The sequence below is a fragment of the Clytia hemisphaerica genome, unplaced genomic scaffold (assembly GCF_902728285.1).
Source record: "Clytia hemisphaerica strain Z4C2 unplaced genomic scaffold, Clytia hemisphaerica genome assembly, whole genome shotgun sequence".
In the NCBI taxonomy this organism is placed as follows: Eukaryota; Metazoa; Cnidaria; class Hydrozoa; order Leptothecata; family Clytiidae; genus Clytia; species Clytia hemisphaerica.
In genome coordinates, this window is record NW_027103421.1 from 403354 (window position 1) to 424873 (window position 21520).

A 21520-nucleotide genomic window follows, 5' to 3' on the forward strand; every position below is an offset into this window, starting at 1 on the left:
ACATAAGAACAATGAGGCTAAAAGGTGTTGAAAAATAAGAATAATTAAAGGACAATTTTGAGCCTTGGGTAACTTAATTTTGAGCGAAATATGATCCAAGATTTATTATTGAAACTAAAATACCTTGATTCTGCCTTAGAAATAAGAACAGGGTCAGAACAATTTTAGATTTTTAAGAACAGCCGAGTCTCAGCAATCATTTATTGGTTCTCATTTAAAAAAAGAGTTTTTGTGCCATCTGGGGAAAGTTATTTTTTTCATTTATGTTGCAAGGCGAGACCAATTCGATTAGTTGTTTTACGGGCCCAACCGACCCTAAAATTCCACAAATCGAAATAAAAATAAGATTCATTTTGGTAGTACATTTTTATTTCACCGACTGCCAAATTTTCAAATTTTTGATAGATTTTCCAACGTTTTGAGAATTTTTATGTTCAATTTTTCATTTTATCCATAAATTCGACCTTTTTGTGACTGTGATTCTACTTTTATTTTCATTTTTTCACCGACCGACCCTCTTTTTTTGGGTCACTTGGCCCGTAAAACAACAAATTTAATTGGCCTCGCCCAGTATTGTGTATATCTTAATGTTTCTCTCTCTTTTAAGTTAACATTATATTTTAAACATTTTAAGACATTAAAGATTTTTTTTAGATTTTTTGGATCATTTGATGGTCTAGTTAAAATAGCAATACATTATAATGATAAATCGTAGATATAACGGTCTAAATTCTCTTCTTTGTCTGAAAATCCCATATAACAAAACCTTTAAGGAAACTTCGAGATATGGAGAAAGTTTATAAGGCACTGTTAACTGAAGGGACGAGCAAACTAGTACGATTTAACGAGACATTCGAGTTAAAGAGTTTTCACTGTACTACCTTCGACTCGTTTACCTGTTTATGTATCTTAAGAGATGGGGACTCGGAGCCTTACTTGAGATCTGATGACCTTACTAAAATAATGTCTTGTGTTGTGGCACCTCTTTTGCACAGAAAATGAAAATGCCTCGTTTAGGTTCACTTAAGAGAGAAAATAGTAGAACAAATATTTTGACCTTAAAGATCCTGAAGAATCCAATGTTGAATCGAAGAATATTGGCACTTTTGCGTATTTGAACGTTTTTCAGAATTTAGAGACCCGGGGGTACTTAGGCAAATGGAGGGTACGGTATGTGCCGCCCTTAAGGGTACCTTTTTTGGATTTCCAAAGTCCCGCTAAGGGTCGGAAAAAATCAGAAAATAAAATTTCAGTTCCATTAAGGGTAGGAGAAATAGGAAAATTTCGACTTTTTACCCCCAGAAAGATCGAAATTTGGTCAAATTTGTCCCGGTAAGGGTCATAAAATTCACAAAATTTTCCTTTGTTCTCCTTCTTAGTCCCGGTAAGGGTCCAAGGGTCAAAAGTCGGCTGCCACACCCCGTCAGCTCGCAGCCCTAGTGACCCCCCCCCCGGGTGGTAAAGATTGGGCGAGAATTGCAGTTTCAGTACTTCTACTTTGTTCCATTGGATTTTTTGTTTTAGGATTTCAAAGCACTTAAAAATCACTTACGGTTTTCAAATTTGAGGGAATACACGGGTTTCGAATTAAATTTTTGCTTAGCTTTAGCTTTGATCCCGTGTAAATTTGCACGAAAAATATCAAGTAAACAGAACGAAAATTGGCCGTGTATCAAGCAATTTTAGCTCATTTTTCCATTTTGACAGACTTTATGGGTCATTATGAAAACAAAAAACATTAAAATAAAAAGTCAATCGTTTAATCATATTTCTTTTATTGAATTGAAAATAGAAAAACATCTTTTGAATGAACACCTGGCTTTCAAAAGAGAAGAAAGGAAATCTATCAACCTTTTATAAGGCATTTCCCCTTATCGCTCCTTTTATTTACTTGATTTTTTCTCTCGCGCCAGATTTAATTCGAAACCCGTGTATTCCCCTTTTGTACTAGACGATGCTATCGTCCGTTTAAAGGTCAGTAAACGCGGTAAAAAGTACGAATTTATCACGCCTCTCCTAAACTATTCCCTTTTTTAGTGATCTTGTGTAGACGATAGGATCGTCTACTTTTGTACCAAATATTACGGTGGGGATTGTACCTTTGAGCAGATCATGGAACAATATGGTAAAACTTTGTGCTTTGTTTCTTTACCCCTCAAAAGTTGGATGTGAACAAAATCCAAAAGAAAAATTAGAAAGCCCGTTAGAAAGACTTCAATTAATGCAAGTATTGATGGTTTGCCAAGAGATCTTGATGAAGAATAAAAGCAAATGGTTTTAAAATAATTTTCTAAAAATAATGATAAAAATCTTCACATTAATAAAAACCTTCCATAATACTCTCCTAACTATAAAATTCTTCAAAATGTACAAAAAATAACAAAAACGTTTATCTTTTTGATTAAAATTCAAAATATTACTTTCATGAACGGTGTATATGCGTTGGAAAAATATTTAACAAAAAACATAATATAAAACAGAACAGGTTTGGTAGATTTTAAGTCAAAACTGGAACTGGAAGTAATTTGAAACTGTTTTGACCTTTTTATTAATGTTTTTAATTTCAAAACTCTTCAAAAAAGCATCATATCAGAAACAGCTAAAATAGTTTTTTATTCCACTCGCAAATATATTTTCAACAAAAAGGCGAGAAAAATATACGGAAAATCCCGAACGAGTGAAATATTTCCTTATCGGCGATCCAAAAAATATCTGCAATCTGATTGGTTAAAAAGAGTACAATATATCTTGTATTTTACATGTAAAAATATAAATTGACGAAAAGATGTTGTTGCATTGTAGCGATAGAAGCGATCTAACGTCACTTTGCTACAAAAGTGTCCTCCAACACAAAAAGTGCATTTTTTTGGTCACCGATAAACCAGTTATCAGACATTTGCTCGTACAATATGAAAATATTTCACTCGTTCCGGATTTTCCGTATATTTTCCTCGCCTAAATGCTCGGAAAATATTGTACGGAAAAATCTCGGAACTCGTAAAATATTTCTCATATTGTACTTGCAACTGTCCGATAACTATTACATATTGTACGAGCAAATGCCTGATAACTGGTTTATCGGTGACCCAAAAAATGCACTTTTTGTGTTGGAAAAAGCGCAGGGCACTTTTGTAGCAAAGTGACGTTAGATTCAAGCATTTTCGGAACGTAATATACTAGAGAAATTAAATACAAGTCGGTATTGAAAAATACAAAATATACTATATACCGGAGCCTGTCCCGGCATGGATCTTTTGGATTTGAATAAAATTCTACTAGAATTATGGATTATGTATAAGAAAGGAAAAATAAAAACTTAAACTTCATCTTGAGGGAGTCGTACTCTACCTCTCGATCCACGGATGCATCTCACTGTAGATCTAACGAGCGAGAAGCATATGATAGTTCTAATGCTGTTAGTAACTTTTGAGAAAGTTTCATGTCTTTTGTCTGCTATCATTTCAGCTAGACGTTAGATTTCTGCTACTGCTACAATGCAACAACATCTTTTCGTCAATTTATATTTTTACATGTAAAATACAAGATATATTGTACTCTTTTTAACCAATCAGATTGCAGATATTTTTTGGATCGCCGATAAAAGAATACATACAATTAAGTTAAAAATTGGCCTGCTCTTAAGTATATACATAATATAAAACGTGCATTAAAAATCTGCATTATACTAAACTACATATGATAAAATAAAAATTTGAGGAGAGGGGGGGGGCGTCAGTGTTCATATACAATCCAGGTCAGATCAGCGAAATAAAGTTTTTTGTTTTGTTTCAGAAGGGAACTCTACACAATAAATAAGCAATAGATCTTATCGGAGTTTTTTATCTTTCTAAAAAAAGCGATGCATTGTGGGATTGTTTCGAGTGTATTATAATAGAATTCCCTCGAGGAATTCCTAAGAGATTTCTATTGTAATAACTCGAAACAATACCACAATGCATCGCTTTTTTAGTCTGGAAACCTATTCTGGTCTGTAAAATACACAAACAGGTGTCAATTTTTTGGGTCTGAGATTTAAATCAATTTTTGACCCCTAAACTACCATTGTGCAAAGTTTCATGCTTTTACGCCTTTTTGCACAATATTTGCACAACTAGACCGTACTATAAATCAAGTTTTGTTCGTTAAAAATAGCAACAAGAAAATTTGCAGCCGGCCGCATGAGAGCTGTTTTCTTTCACCCGCATTTCGGAAACACTACATTTTCTTTTTCGCCTATACCAAAAAATTATTAAGTGGACGTGATTTTTGAGGACGATTGATATCCCTTATAACAAGAGCAAATCGTCGTTAACATGACTAAATGTTAAATCGCAAAATTAGTACCTTACAAAATTCAAGGTTTTACTGTGAAGGTCATCTTTGAGATTGAGATGGCCCTTTTATCAAGGAGAGGAAAAGTCAAATTGTTTCATATGACAAAGAGGCCAATCTCAAAGGCAGAACAGAATTGCAAGATTTCCAATTTTCTAAGACACATATTTTGAGATTAAACCTTTAGTCATGTGGAAGACGAAATCAGATGGATATTAGCAGCCTGAAATAAAACTCATTTAACCAGTGCTCTGTGATTCATCATTCCCCATCGACGAAACACCGCTGCTCGTCGCTCCAGTCATATCGAGTCTCATATCATCTCTTTTCTTCTCGTTACAAAGTATACCAACAATATTCTCGTTGTCGGGAAACGAGAATTCGTCGGCAACCGACTTTATTCGCATGAGACAACAGTCGGCAGATAACCGGGCATCTGTATCAGAGTCCCAACAATTTTCAATCGTATCGCATAAAGTGACAAGTTTCTGAAAAGTCGAGAAATGATTGATTTTTAAGTTAAAACACTTTTGATTCTGATGAAGCTCACGTGAAATCAAAAAGTGGTACTGGTGTTTCAGGGAATTGAGATAAACAAATACATACTTCGAGCCATTCTCTTTCAAAGCTAGAGGTAGAGACACTTCTACACACAATGATAAGTCGTGCAGCAACTTTTCGTAGTCTACTTTAGGCGTACAAACTTTCACAATTTTGGCCTTTTTCGCGAAAGAAAATGTCTTTGAAAATTCTTAACAGGGCAATTCGCGAAAGTTTATGCTCGCGAAAAATACTCAAAAAAATTGGAAATCTTTAAAACCTCGAAATCGTAAAAATTATCAAATTTTCGGCATATTATTATCCTTTAATGCCTGTTTAAAGTCGAAGAGCAACCGTCTTTAGCGGATTTGAGGAAAATTTTTCACCTTTAAGGCAATTTTTATTCGAAAATTCTCATTTTTATCAAACGATTCGCGATTCGTTTATGCTCACGAAAAACATTTTTCCTCATTTATACTCCTAGCAAAGGAAACTGGGATTAAAAGTGCAGGGAGATGTATGTTATTTCTTGCAATATAACAAACGATTTTAAGGTTAAGCATTATGAGATTAGGCTTTTCCAGAAAAAATTTGAATATGGAGGGGACGGGTGGAGGACTTATATTATAATTATTATTGATCCCCCCCCCGGACAAAGTGACTTTTGGCCCCCCGGACAACAGGTTTTACCCCCGGACAAGCATCAGTTGACCCACCGGACAACCCAAAATTACCCCGGACAGAGTAAATTTACCCCCCGGACAAGGCAAATTTTGATGATTTTTCGCTACCCCCCGGACAAAAATTTTTCGACACCCCCATGTACGGACATTTTCTGGAAGATCCCATTTTATGCGTTTATATATAATTAAAGGGTTTATTGAGAAAAATCATGATTTAAACTAGGTTCCCTTTTTGTTGATTTGTTAGGAAATCCCGAACAAATAGTTGTGGAAAAATACCTCATCCTGGCGCCATTCTGCTTTCAAATAAGGGCGGACGCTCTGCTCCGCCACGAGGTGTCTCATCTCGGAGATGGAGGGATTACGGCCAACATTTCTTTCATAGGGTAGCTGGTACGGTTCATCTGAAAGAACGAAAGAGTTTTTTTTCAGGCGGCCAGCTTGGTTCGTTTTCGAATTATTCGGAAGTTTTCATTTTCAACGGAAATATTTTGATTCGATTGTTGTATCTACGGTATTCAAGACTGAGGATTTTTGCTTTATTGTTTTGTTTAACAAGGAGAAAACATTGTACATTAACTTAGTGGTCTCTGAAATGAATTTTTATACACATTTTTTATAAGCAAGATAAGGCTTGAGCCCCGAAATTAGCCAAATTTTTCTTGTAAAGCATTTTTTTGTTCTAACCACGGTAAACGATAGCCTTTAACTTATTAAGCTTCATATGGTATAATACCAGAGGTGATCAAAGCAATTTTCTAAACAAAACAAGTAAAATGCTAAAGCAACCTCAGGGCTGAAGCTAAAAATCGAGTTGCTTATAAAAAAAGTTGTCTACAAAACAAAGAAGGCACAGACAGAACTGATTACTTTTCTATCATTAAAATGACCTCAGAATATTTTCCAGCCAGCGCACTTCATTTAATGACATAATGACTCAAAACAGAAAATGTCAAAAAACGTCTTCAAACTTTTGACCACTAAAAGACACATTAATAAATGATGAGGGCAAACAAATAAACAAAATCCTTGAAATGCGGAGGTAGAAAGACTTACCACAAATATTTCATAGAAATAACATTCAGGGGGGAGGATATCTGAACTCTCTTTAATCAGATTAGATTTTTTTGCGTGAGCAGATCGCAAAACATTTTGGAAAAGTTGCGCAAAAACTCCGCATTAAAAAAAAAAGCAAGTTTATGTATCGGAGGATATCGAGGGCGACGGTAAGTGAAGTCAACGCAAAACATAGCAGATAGTTGACGCACGGCTCTATATCGCCTTTGCTAACCTAAACAGACGACGGGGTGTTTTTACCGACGTCGAGCAAAGTGGACGGCGATTGTGGGGGATATCTCAACTTTGCTTTATACCATCTCATTAGATTAATCTCGGATACATAAACTCGCTAATGTTAATGATTGACAGTACACAACAAATATTTATGTTCCATGGATAATTTCGGCTGCCTATTAGAGGGAAGTCGGAATTGTAACGGGGGGTCTTAATTGTTCTCCTAAATATCCCAAATATAAGGTAACATAAAAATAAATTGAAAGAAAAAAATCTTCAGTTCATCAAAAATTTTAGGCAAGATCATTTTTTATTTCCTCATTTTTTCGTTCGAAGTTCTTAATTGAAACAAACTTCTCTTAGGTTTCAAATAAACGGGCCTGCCCACTTGATAATTTTTAGAACATTTTCCAACCCCCCCCGACCTTATTAGGAAGGGGGTTATTAATTTTTAAGAATATTTTCAGCTGTCAAAGAGAAGGCCAGGCCTTATTTTGCTCTAAATGGCCTGATTTTAGTCTCTATTTACCTTATTTTGGTTTTTCAGAAGTACAATTTCCAACCCCCCGGCAATTAGGTCCCCCCCTCCGTTTATTAAAATCTCAAAAGTTTTCCAGCCCCCCCCCCCGTTTATTTGGAACCTAAGAGTAAATTGGTCTAATTTCAAAAATCTTTTAGCAATTCTTCGCTTCTTCACGAAGTGAATCTCTTTACAACAAATTTGTAACAAACTCTAAAATCAGGCTATTCATTTCTTGGAGTAAAATATGGAAATTTTCTTAGGCGGCTAAAACAAGATTCAAATACCAAAAACGAAGGGATTCTAAAAAAAGGACAGGTTTGAAAAATCGAAAAGGGCAGGGAAGCGTTCATCAGGCAATACCGAGTTTATGTATCGGAGGATATCGAGGGTGACGGTATCTTGGTGTTTTTACCGTCGTCGAGCAAAGTGGACAGTGATTTTGGAGACATGTCAACTTTGCTTCATACCGTCCCCCTCGATTTATCTCGAATACATAAACTCGCTAATTGTGAGAATAGGGTTACATTACTTGGGGTATCATACTGCTTTACTATATATTTCGACTATCCTAATGGAGTTTTCGCGATCAGGGGCTGTTAAAGAATGAAATATGTTCATGCGACAACATTTCGCATTTACAATGCCGCGAAATTTATTCGAACAAAGTATTAAACCATTGCTCTATAAATAGAATTCTTTGAGTTTTTACGTTCAGGAAAGCAATTAGAACGCGTTTCATTAATTATCATTTCGGCAACCCAAATTGTAACCACAACAAAAACAAGACCTATTACAGGGTGCTTCCATTAACCAATTATGTTCTATAGCCCGAAGTACTCAATAACCGACTTTGATGAAAAAGAAAAACAAATATATTCGGTAGAATTTCCTACCAAAAAGCAAAAAGGTCTAAGTGAAACTTTAAGATATTTATCAATAGAGAATAAGAAACCTTTTTTATGCTTGTTGAAAAGAATAAGAAGAGTGGAATATTATAAAGAACAGAAAATGAAGATTGAAGATTTTTGTTAAGAGCATAAAACCACAATCTTATTCGAATTCTATCAAAAGTTATTGCGGACTGCCATTTTTTTGAAACCAACTTTATAAGATATAAACTGGTTTGAGGTTGCGAACTAATTCTGTTCTAGGCTGCGAGCTTCAATAATAATTAGATATAAATCGAGTTTCACTGAGGTTCTGACGACAGAAAATAAAGAAAATATACAACTCTTTTTATAAGAACGTCCTAATTTTGGCTGAGCTTTTTTTTTGTTGACAATTTTGAGCCTAAAATGTTCTTATTGAAACTAAGAATAGCTTCTGTTACAAAAATAAGACCTCAAATCGAACAAAAACCTTCTGGTGATTAATTCAAAACTGGCAAGTAAAAGAAATTACTGTAATTAAAAGTTTCTTATGAATTCATATTAGAGAAATCTTTTCAATTCTTAGGCTTGTCAAGTTCTAACGATGTTCTTGTTTTTTACCAAATTTCAGCAAATTTTGCACTATTTAAATTTGTGTTTTCGCTCAGATTCTGACAAAACAGAACTCAAAAATCTTGCAATATCAGTAGTTTTAGAAAGCACGCAATGACCATTTTAATAAACAAAGTGAAGAAAAATTACAGTGTTGAATTTTTTTGTAAGAGCGATTAGCCTCAATTGTTGTTATTTTTCGTGATTGATCTTTGAATTAATGGAGAGATTTCAAATAGCTTTGTGTTCATGGTACATTGACATAAATTCCTAACTCATTCGAATTGAGGGAGTTCAAGGAAAATAGAGTAATAATATTTGATAAAAAGGAAAATTCCCTGCAAAATTTCAAACACATAATTCTTAAGCACTCTAATTTACTTTTTCAACGTAGAGTTGTAACATGAGACTTCAGAATTAGAGCCTTAAGATTCAAAAGGTCAAAATTGTTCCAATGAGACCGGGAATATAACACAGAATCTCTTTAAAATTGAAATATCCAATGAAATAAAGTGGAAGTGCTGAAATCGCAATTCTCGTCCACACTTTTTTTTTTGTTTCTTACAAAATTTGACAAGATAAGAAGGCGCACATTTAGTGCTAAGTAAATAAACACTTCTCTTAGTGACAAGCAATAAAAACATTCTCCCATATACAATTCTAACCAGCATTATGCTATAGAAACCAAAAAGTCCATCTATAGACCAGCGTCCAAGATTCAGAAAAGGCCTTAAAAATGGTTTTCGCAGGGCACCAGGTGGTCGAAACTTAACAAACAACCCCATTTTCTTTATCTAATTTTCACGCTGAATCCGTTGGTAGTCTCAGATATTTGATTTTCAGACTTCGAAAAAACCACTAGTAAAGGGGGGGGACCCTTGATAAGTTCTATCGATTAACTAAAAATCGATTCACTCTAAAACTGCAGGAGATTTGAAGGGCAAATTTTTTTTGTCAATTCTACACCCTATTAGGGGTATAATATAAAAAATTTGCCCTGATCTAAGGGGTGTCCTACGAAGTGACACAATTCACTACCTCGGCCGCTGGTTTACTAGTCACTTAGAAATATTGGGCCTTTATGCATTCCTAAATGGCAAGTTGCCTATAGGCTATTTCATTAAAAAGAAGAATTCATATTGAGAAAAAACGAAATAGATTCGTAAATAATAAAATTAGCGCGGTGGGGAAATGTAACATACAAGGGTGAGGTTTGATAACCTCATTCCTCAAAAGTCTCTCAAAGGGGTACAAATTCAAAAGTTAGTCTCTGAAAGGGTCCCAAAATCACGAAAATCAAAGATTTCTCTCTCAAAGGGTCACGATTTCCAAAAATTTTGACCAAAATTTGGTGAAAATCAAACCAAAATTTGGAAAAAATGGACCAAAATTTAGGAAAAAGTCTCTCAAAGGGTCCCAAAATCACCAAAATTTTGTCTCTCAAAGGGTCGATTTTCGATTTTCGGCTCGGACATACCCGTCACCTCGCAAACCTAGTACCCCCCCGGGGAACGAACGAACGGACGAACGAACGAACGAACGAACAAACGAAGAAACGAAGGAACGAACGAAGGAACGAACGAAGGAACGAACGAAGGAACGAACGAACGAACGAACGAACGAACGAACGAAGGAACGAACGAACGAACGAACGAACGAACGAACGAACGAACGAACGAACGAACGAACGAACGAACGAACGAACGAACGAACGAACGAACGAACGAACGAACGAACGAACGAACGAACGAACGAACGAACGAACGAACGAACGAACGAACGAACGAACGAACGAACGAACGAACGAACGAACGAACGAACGAACGAACGAACGAACGTCGATTCACATGTCGTTACAATAAAGGAGAAAGGCAACCGATAAGATTGTGCACTTACAAGGTGTTTGATTGGTGCGTGACAATATTTCCCACAGTATCAACGCGACAGAATACATGTCAGAATGTAGGAATGCATCAGCGTAATATGCAATAGCTCCTTGTAAAATCTCTGGCGACATGTAAATTTTTGATCCAACCTAAGAGAAAATTTGTAAAGTTATAGCTCAAGTCAGACTACTTTTCTACCTATTGTAATTGTGACTTAAAGTTGACTGTCTAAAGTCAATGCACTGCCCTCTTTTGACGTATATGCAATGACTCCTTTCAATCTTTTCAAGCTGTTTACCTAATCTAACCTTGTTTGGTTAAGTCCAATCTAATCTCCTCACGCTTTAAGGGTCTGTGGTGTTTAAGCTAGGTTAATAAATGCATGAAGATATATAAACCATAATCGATCTTTGAAATGAGCTTTATTCATACTATTTGTGAATTAGAGGCCTAAAAAGACACAATATCTATGAAGTCAAATTATCAAAACACAGTGTCAAATAAATCGATTTATAGAGTTTATACTATACATTTGAATAGATTTGATAAGATTACGAGTCTGACTTACTGGATTTACATGCTAAATTGAAAATTATACCTGAGTTTTAGCAAGTGATAAACTTTTCCCATTGTCATCATGAAACGCCACTGCAAGACCAAAATCGCCAATACAACACGAACCATTTTTTCGTACCATAACATTTTGACTTTTCAAATCACGATGAGCAATCATGGGTTTATTGAGGAGGTTTTGATGTAAATATGCAACTCCTTGTAGCATGGAGGTCATAAGTCTAGTAATGCTTTCAAAACTCAACATGGGTACAGTTCGTAGATAGTCATACAAAGATCCATATTCGATATACTGAGTAACTAGGTTATGATGGTAAGGCCTGTCTTCATGCGTCTCTCCAGCATGTACTAATGTTAATATATTTTGGTGTTGGATATTCAATATGGAGTAGATATCTTTTTCTGTAGTCCAGCATTTAGCTCCAACGGGCGAGGCAAATAATTTAATGGCAACATCGTGTTCTTCGTAATAACCTTTCCATACTTGGGTGAATTGACCTTGATAAATATGTTTTTGTTTATGGAATAATGGTTGCTTGGAAAGAAGGGAATCGGATGAAACTGAATCCGTTCGGTCAAGTTTTATATGTTTGTAAAGTAGGTAGATGACCAAGATGGAAGCGATTGGTATTGCTATAGTCAATGTGATGATTAGAATGTGTACAGTGTTTCCATTGCGTTGCTTTTGAAAATGGTCATCTAAAAAAGATTAGTATTTTTCTGAGTAAAGATATCCATCTCATTTTTCTGTTTTATCTTTAAATAGTCGAACGTGCGCACCGCACTGGGCTCAACTGCAGATTTTCCCGTTATTAGAAGGCCCAATTGTAACATTTCAAATATTTAGTATTAGGTAGCAAATAAACTTTGTCCGTTTTGGCTGAAATTTGGTACACTTGTTCCTTGGGTGAATACCTGGGGTGTTTTTATCTTAATTTTTTCATTTTTTTATGTTTGTAGAATAGTGTCCTCGTCCTAAGAGCCTTTAAAAATAGATAACTTAGGAGAAAGTTCCTCAAACCTTTTGTGGCTTTTGTTCACACGTTGCTCTGAAAAATTAATTTCCCACAATTTATCATATACGAAAATTGATTTTAAAATTTATCAAGATATTAAAGTTTTCTTGGGTTCACAAATGTTTACATATATCCCTATTCTTAAAGTCTACCATCATAGCTTTACAGTCACTATCCACAGACAAGTTTAAAATATCCCGATCAAAGGGTCCCAGGCCCCAAAAATCAAAATTTTCAAAAAATGAAAAAAACACCCCCAGATATTCACCCAAGGAACAAGTGTGCCAAATTTCAGCCAAATCGGACCGTTTTAAAGTCTCCAAGCTGCCAGCCTCGTTTTGGTGAAAAACTCGTCCCCAGGCCCCAAAAATCAAAATTTTCAAAAAATGAAAAAATACACCCCCAGATATTCACCCAAGGAACAAGTGTGCCAAGTTTCAGCCAAATCCGACCTTTTTTGAAGTGTCCAGGCTGCCAGCCTCGTTTTGGTGAAAAACTCGTCCCCAGGCCCCAAAAATCAAAATTTTCAAAAAATGAAAAAAACACCCCCAGATATTCACCCAAGGAACAAGTGTGCCAAATTTCAGCCAAATCCGACCTTTTTTGAAGTGTCCAGGCTGCCAGCCTCGTTTTGGTGAAAAACTCGTCCCCAGGCCCCAAAAATCAAAATTTTCAAAAAATGAAAAAATCACCCCCAGATATTCACCCAAGGAACAAGTGTGCCAAATTTCAGTCAAATCCGACCTTTTTTGAAGTGTCCAGGCTGCCCCAAAGTTTTAGCCTCGTTTTGGCGAAAAACTCGTCCCCAGGCCCCAAAAATCAAAATTTTCAAAAAAATGAAAAAATCACCCCCAGATATTCACCCAAGGAACAAGTGTGCCAAATTTCAGCCAAATCCGACCTTTTTTGAAGTGTCCAGGCTGCCCCAAAGTTTTAGCCTCGTTTTGGCGAAAAACTCGTCCCCAGGCCCCAAAAATCAAAATTTTCAAAAAATGAAAAAAACACCCGCAGATATTCACCCAAGGAACAAGTGTGCCAAATTTCAGCCAAATCCGACCTTTTTTGAAGTGTCCAGCCTGCCCTAAAGTTTTCGGACGGACATACAGACATACATACATACATACATACAGACAGACATTCTCAGATTATAGCTCAACTGAAGTTGAGAAAAATCTTTTGAAATATTTAAAAGTTCAAATTCAAAATATAATCTCAAAAGTGGTTAAGACTTTAAAGGGACATTAAAGTAGTAAAATGTAAACATTGCGCGAACCACGTGTCATTAAAAAGAACAATTAAAATCACGTGTCCAAAAAAAACTTGTAAAACAATTGAACAATCAAAATTCGTCATATTTGGTTTGATTTTTTATTTTGACATGTGACATTTGTTTTGATTTTGTATCCGCTGCATACAGTTTGTTTACAAATTTCGCAAGTACTGTTATGTCCCTTTAACTAACAAGTTGATAATTTCAGAAACAGAAAGGGTAGTTTTCTCTGAGTTGTTTGTAAATGAAGAATTAATTTAGAAACTGAATAGAAAAATGCCTTTTTGAGGCTTTTACAAACTATTAAAAATGGTATAGTAATTTCTATTGATAGAAACAAAACAGTTATTTTATGTGTAAACAAATTGTTTATTGAAGCTCGTTAACTATGACAGACACTTTGATTTATGCTACAAATCAGGGAGCCGGCGTGTGTCTAGCCACCACAATGATTATAATACCACAAAAACGGAAAAGAATGCAATTATTTAAAGGTAACATGAAAGAGAACGAGGCAATTCATTTTTAATCTCCTCTAATTGCTTGTAAAAAGAAAATTAAACTGTTTTTAATCAGGCATCATCCTTTAAATCAACCACAAATAATTATAAATTAATCATCCTCAGCACAAGTCGAAAATAAAATAAACAAAACTGACTGCGAGACTTTCGCAAAAAACAAAAAGAAACAATTTAGTTTGTGTTATTTTTCCACTTACCAGTCTTTGTGAGTGAAGTAGTTTGGGGCTTTAAGCCACTCAACTTAGTGTAGTTCACCATGGAAAAGTTCAGATTTTGATTGCAAGAATCTCCAATGCAGCAACACTCTAGACTGATTTCTTTCTTATGATCCAGTAATCCCAAAACACAATCCTCTGTCAAGTGTTCCTTACTTGACCTATGATCGCATGCTTTTGATTCCAAAACAACACTTTCTGAACAGCCACTGATAACATGAGTGAATTCTTGTTTTTCTATGTCGTATTTGAGAAGTGAAAAGCAGGAATCTTCTGGGTTGTTACATTCATAAGTCCGTTCACAATCTTGAATGTTTTTGCAATAAGGATGATTGACTTTGTTACTGAATCGAATGCATTTGTGAGGCCAAACTAAAAAAAGAATGTTCAAAATTTTATTAATTGAAGACCAAAATTTTGATATTAGCCTCCCATTTGGTTCCAATTTTTGTTGATCATGTATTGCTGGCATTCCGAGAAAATTTTTTTATGTCACCCACATATAGATATCTCCAAGGAATACATTATAACATCAAATTGATGCTAATTATAAAATCACAACCACACCCTTTTAAAACATTAAACTTTAAAATTGTCAACAATAGATTTAAACTCTAAATTTTGTCCTTCATAAAAATATTGGTGATGAAGACGACCAGAATCCAGGTTGTGCTAATTTTGAAAAAAAATTATAAAATGTTATAATTCCTTTAAAACCTGCGAAGTAAACACATATTTAAAACAAGGAGGGTTTAATAATGGTAAGTCCTAGGTGTATTAAAATTGTAGAATTTTTCAAGGGTGCCATTACGCGCTTATCAGCTACCGTGAAGTCGGGTAACTTGCATCAGTGGAGGCTAACATGCATAGCCCTGAAATGACTGACCAATCAAAGCAGCAAAATTTCAAAACAAATGAGCTACGCAGCTTCGCAGCTCTACTCTATCATTTTTCTTTTGATTTAACTTTGTATTTTAAGGACCAGCCCCAGGTCATTCATTTGAGGGCTATGCATATTAGCCTCCACTGATGCAAGTTACCCGACTGCACGTTATTTGAATTAAGTGTGTAATGTCATCTTTAACAGTCCCGGAAATCCTTGCATTTGCACGGTTTTTTTCCGACCCTGTGCAAATGAGCTAGAACGTGTAAGGCAAAATGCGCGAAAATTAACAAATCTCAACTTTAAAATGAAAATGGCATAAAAAGAAGACGAATTGGCATTTTCATTTTCTCTTTAGAAGATTCTTTAAGCCTTTTTAGAAAATTTTTGTCTACAGGTTAAAATTTTGATCTGTTCATATTTTTATAATCAAGTGTAACATTTTTCCACTCTGTGTAAATGCAACGGGTCGCAGTGATCTAGTGTGTATTTGCACGGGTTTTTTTCGTCACTTTAGTTTTCAACCCGTTGCATTTGCTGCATGTCGAACCCTGTGCAAATGCAAGGATTTTCGTGACTGTTTAACTAGCTAGTAAGTCAATCATTTAAAAAAACCTCATTTCGCTACCTTAATTCAGAAGTGGCCTAAGTCCTGTGAGCCTTAATTCAAAAGGGGCCTAAGTCCATTATGGTCATTTTGAGAAAATTGCAATTAAAGTTTTTCCTTGATTCTGAAACCATTTTTGATGGTAAAGCTTTGAAGTAAATGTTTTCTGAAAGCCATAGCTATAAGCTGTTTTTCCAATGAAAAGGCATTCGTTTGAAAGGTATGTATTTTTGTATGTAACAGGTGCAACTTAGTAAATCTTGCAGAGTGGACTTAGGCCTTTTTTGAATTAAACATGAATTTTGAAAAACGCGTAAGGGTTAATTTCTGCCTTTTAGAGTTCAAAACCTACACATATGACACTCCAAAATAAAACCACTTACACCTAGATTCAAGATAAAGAGAAAAGACAATCTCAGTAAAATAAAGAAAAACTCAATTAAACTTTTTAGGATGCATGGACTTAGGCCCATTTGCAATTCAATTGGACTTAGGCCTCTTCAAAACTTAACAAACTTATTTTGGTGGACTTAGGCCTTTTTATTGTAAAAAGTTGATGGACTTAGGCCCTTAATTGTAAAAAGATGATGGACTTAGGCCTCTTTTGAATTAAACATCACTTTTATCAGAGCTTCAGTATGAAGTTTTGAACCTTTTTAACTTTTAAAAACTACTTGTTATGTACATCAAAAGAGAGCAAATGAGCCAGAGATTGAGAAAAACTAAAGATCTCAAATTTCATAAAAATGGACTTAGGCCCCTTTTGAACTGGGGGGTACCTGGACTTAGGCCCCTTTTGAATTAAGGTAGCGATTTGTTTCTGATTGCGTAGATGAATTTTTAAAATCCTGCCAGTCTGGAAAGAAAAGAATATTTACGCCAGAGATAGCCTTTGTGTAAGCCTATGAAATCCAAAAGTCTGCGCCAGAGATATCCGGCGTACATGCCTTACTTTCCAGATTGGCTTGAGCGAGACTCAATTCAATTTTTTTCAATTCAAAACATATATTTACCCGAAGGAAGGGACACCAAGTTTAGAAGCCTAATTACAAATGGTGCAACCTAAAGAACAACAACAACAACAAATGAAAATAGGGCATTCCCAGATATTGTCTCTACCATTGAGATACAGAAGGGTCTATGTGGAACCTGATGACTCGAATGCCACTTTGTAGTGCTGAAAGTGAATTCTCCTGACAAGAGTAAACTTTTTTTCTGGAATCAAATAAAAATAAAGAAAAAAAACAAAAAAATCTTACCTTTTAATGGCAACAACATGAATGTTATGAATAGCAAATTTAATCCCATAATTAAATAGGCATGCTTTGGATTTAAAGTAGATAGTTACTCTTAGGTGCAAGAAACTTCCTCAGGCAGGCCAAAAATCATATTCTTAATAAAGGCATCCAGGTGTGTGGTGTGAGCGACTTTCCCACGAGTGATTACTATTTTCTTTTTGTTTCTTGGGTCGCGATTGTTTTGATTTTTTAGTACCTGAGCAAAGATTAGCTCTTTTTTCAGAAGAGCGTCATACTTTACCTTTACGGTTCGTTTGACGAACATTCCGCTTTGTGAACACTAAAAAGACACGTTATAGTTATCGAAAGTGAAAGTACAATCTAAGAAATGGTCGAACGGTCAACGGTTTTCAAGATGGCGGCAAATTTTTAGTTTTTCATTTTAAATTTTAAATTGTTGATCATAAGAAGATTTCGGTGGAGGATTTTCACCAGAGAGGAGAACAGGAGAATACGGTGGAGGATTTTCACCAGAGAGGAGAATACGGTGGAGGATATTGACAAGAGGGGAGATTTCGGTGGAGGATTTTCTACAAAGTAAAGAACCATCAAACCCATCCTTGAACCAACACTCAACAAACAAATCCTGTTTTTCTTGTTTCAAAAATTTTAATAGGGTCAAGAGTGCGTGGCCTACAAATTACGTAGTTTTTTAGAACCTATGAAATTTACTGAACAGACAAAAGAAAAGGCAAGAATATATAGATAAAAGATGGGGGAGAGATCAACAACAAAAGCAACAAAAGTCTATGCGGTGAAAACAGGCAGAAAGAAAGGGCTGTTTGAGACATGGGAAGAGTGCTCAGAACAAGTAAATGGATATAAAGGGGCAGAATATAAAGGTTTTAAGACTAAAGAAGAGGCAGAAAAATATTTTCAAGGGATAACCCCTTTCGAGAAAGAAAACAGAGATACACCGAAAGGAGAGGAAGTAAAACCTAGTGCTTTAATAAATCCTGAACTAGAAGGAAAAAGTACTCAGGGAGAAGAAGATGATCTGGAAGAGGAAGAATTTTATGATATCCCAGTAGGAGAGAGTGAGGAAGATTATTTAAGCCAACCCGTGGTGACCCTAAATAAAGAGTCACACTCGAAACCAAACAGCAATGAGATGGAAGAAAAAGACAAGGATGAGGCGGCCACGTGCGTTTGGTTTGGGAACGCGAAACACGAACGCAAACTACCCATGTCTAAACTTTTCAATATATCTCCAGAACTAACAGATTTTTTGAAATTCTGTAAAAAGGTCTAAGTTCCTGAATAGTTTTACTATGTTCTATGGAAAAATCATAAGCATCAGTCAAATACTCGTTCATCTATTTAAGATTGAAGACAAAAATTTGCGAAGAAAAATATACCTTGAGCACAAAAAATGCTTTTTTAAACACTTTTTTCCACCGAAAAACAAATAACTTTTTACAGACTTACCTTCCCCAAACATTGAAGAAGCCTCTACTAATTAAAGTAAATGAGATAAGATAAGATAAAACCTTAAAATCAACCAGAATTTACAACCTTTCGTCCAAAGCAAAAGACGTGCTTTTCTCGCCGCCATCTTGAATTTAAAATGAGAATTCTAGAGAGTTCCATTCGTTTCCAGCTCCCGCGGTCTTTTTTCATCCAATCAGATCGCGCGATTTCACTTTCGCTTTCTCTAGTCCAATAAGACTGCGGGATTTGAGTCATGTGACTTTTCTATTAAAAAACCCGCGTGAAATACAGGGGGTCAAAAATAGAAATACAGGGGGTCACACTACGGGCTACAGGAACTGAAAGCAAGCAATTAAGGCCAATATTTTTGGTTTTTCTGAAGGACAAAAGGTATAGGAAGCTTTACTGAAAGAGGGATAAGGCCGGGACAATCTATTTAAAAGATATGGACATAAAAAAGGCACTTTTTTGGGTGATAATTAAGATTTTACTTAGAAACTTTAATTCTCTTACCCCCGGCTCGGCCCCCCCTGATATGAGCAAGGAAACCATGATGGCCACCCCTACTGAAAATTTCAGATCAAAACAAACAAGGAATTAATTCCTGTAACTCGAAGAAAATTGGAAAAAACTGGTTTTTGACTGTTTCTGATCCTAAAGTGCTATTTTTTGGTAAAAGCTATACAATTTATGTTTGGATTTCTAGAAAGCTTACCCATTCATTGTTAATACATTTTTTATTTGAAAGTAATCTCTTCATGGAATAAAAAGATATAGTCAAATCTTGTAGGGTCATTTTTCAAAATTTTTTTGCCAAATTTCGATTTTCGCATTTCGCCATTTTACCCTACGCAAACGCACGTGCGGCAGGACTAGGAGAGTTTGAGAAAGGCAGAGACGAAAACAACAGATGCGGATATTGTAAAAAAATGATATCCAAATCAACCATCAAAGCAATAGAGTGTGACCTATGCTCTAAATGGTTCCACAGCAACAAACAGTGTGGAAGTGAGCTAGTGCAGGTGTACAACCAAATTATATTACTAGGTGACAGCCCTCTTCTAAAGTGGTACTGTAAGACGTGTGAAAGTGAAATAGAGAACCATCAACAGAAAATAGCAGTCAATGTAATGGCCCTAAAAGCGGCAGAAGAAAAAGTAGAAGAAAAGAGCGACACCATAGCAAAACTTAAGGCAGAGGCAAAGCTGATGAAAGATAATCTAAAGATCGAGGAAGAAAAACACCAGATGGCATTAGTACAGATAAATGGAAAAGAAAGATGGATATCAGAAGTCGCAAGAGCAATAGGCATACACCCAAAGCAGAATGAAGAAGGACAAGAAACAAATGGAAAGGAAGTGCTCCAGTGCTTAAAAAGAAAATGGGATGAAAGCAAAAAACGGGAAAAAGGACTTAGAGACGAGATAAAACAATACAAGAAAAACATAGAGGAGACTATCGTGGAGAAAAGAGAAATAGAAAAAATGCTACAAGAAATGATAGAGAACGCTAAACAAGAGAAGGAAAGTAGGCAGGAGAAAGAAATTACGATTCCAGATAGAAGAGCAGAAGCTGAGGAAACAGAAATCACCAGAAAAGAGAAGAAGATAGAGGAAAAAGTCCAGGGAGAAGCAGAACCAGCAGTGACAAAGAATAAACAGCAGAACCACAAAGGAAAATGGGAAGAAAGGCAGAGAGTAAGACCAGGAAAGCCAACCCAATGGGAAAACCAGGTGGAAAAAGACCAAGAAACCAGAAGGCAAAATAATGAAGCGGTAAAGAAACTTTGTATATGGCATAATAAAAAAGGATGTAGATTTCAGAACCACTGCAAGTTTGAACACAAGAAACTATGTCAAAACATCAGAGAGCAAAAGGAATGTAAGAAAGCCAACTGTACACAAAGCCATGATACATCAATTGTATGTAGATATAACAAAGATTGCAATAAACCAAACTGCAAATTTATCCATACACAAGACAGAGAACAGGGAAAAGAAGAGAACCAGAGAGAGAGGAATCAGTTAACAGACGAAGGAAGGGGACAAAAAAGAAGGCAACATGAACAGATCAGCAGAATCAAGCAATTTGAAAATGAAAGTGAAACTGATACAAAAGAACAACAACTGTTGGAGAGACTGACTCAAATGATGGGGAAAATGATAAAGGAAAGCGTAAAGCAGACCCTAGAACAAATAGGAGAAGAAAATGGAAACTCACCTTTTTTAGGAGAGAGAGGGATTCCCCCTCAATAAATAAAGGAATAACAATAACAGAACAGGACAAGGAGGAAGACAAACTAGGAAATTTTTCGAGGCAACCAAAAAATGAAAGGAAAAAGACTAGAAGAGGAGGAAAGAAGGTCAAGAACACTCTGAAGAATTTCGAAATTTATTACAACAACATCAGAGGGGTCAAATCAAAGATGTCGAGCGTGTTGAGCATTGTAGATGAAAGGAGGCCAGATATGATCATCCTTATTGAAACATGGCTAGATGAGAGTGAAAAATTTGAAATCAAGGGGTACAAGCCTTATCGAAACGATAGAAGAACATCAAATGGAGGTGGGGTCCTGATAGCAGTAAAGGAACATTTAGAGCCAATCACAAAGAAGGTTTCAATGACAAAAGGGAACCTCGAAAGCCTATGGATTACTTTAAATAACAAAAGACACAAAATCAAGATTGGAGCAGTCTACATCCCAAAAGAAAACATAGGAAGAAACAAACTAGAAGAGGCATTCAAGGAAATAGAGAAAGAAGTAGAACTTGGGATCATAGGAGACTTCCAAACCATGGTAGTAGGAGATACAAACTCGAAAATCGAAAGCGAGGGTGAAAGTGTAGGAGGAAAGATACAAAAAGAGATGGTTGAGAGACTAAATTTCACAATAACCAACGAAACAGACAAATGCCAGGGCAAGTGGACAAGGATTGAAGGAGAATGTAAATCAAGACTTGACTATGTT

At 35.7% G+C, this 21520-nt stretch overlaps 2 protein-coding genes across 2 annotated transcripts; one reads left to right on the top strand and one right to left on the bottom strand.

The window, feature by feature from the left end:
• Nucleotides 1–4571: 4571 nt before the first annotated feature.
• LOC136797793 (activin receptor type-2A-like) lies at nt 4572–17131 on the bottom strand. The gene is made up of 6 exons (XM_067054378.1): nt 17083–17131; nt 14316–14705; nt 11337–12010; nt 10749–10887; nt 5835–5959; nt 4572–4820 (listed from the first exon to the last, which is right to left on the bottom strand). The coding sequence occupies exons 1-6, from the start codon at nt 17129–17131 to the stop codon at nt 4572–4574; spliced, it is 1626 nt and encodes a 541-aa protein (XP_066910479.1).
• Nucleotides 17132–17833: 702 nt separating this feature from the next.
• LOC136797794 (DNA ligase 1-like) lies at nt 17834–20807 on the top strand. The gene is made up of 2 exons (XM_067054379.1): nt 17834–18273; nt 19544–20807. Exons 1-2 carry the CDS (start codon nt 17834–17836, stop codon nt 20805–20807), a joined length of 1704 nt encoding a protein of 567 aa, XP_066910480.1.
• Nucleotides 20808–21520: the final 713 nt, after the last annotated feature.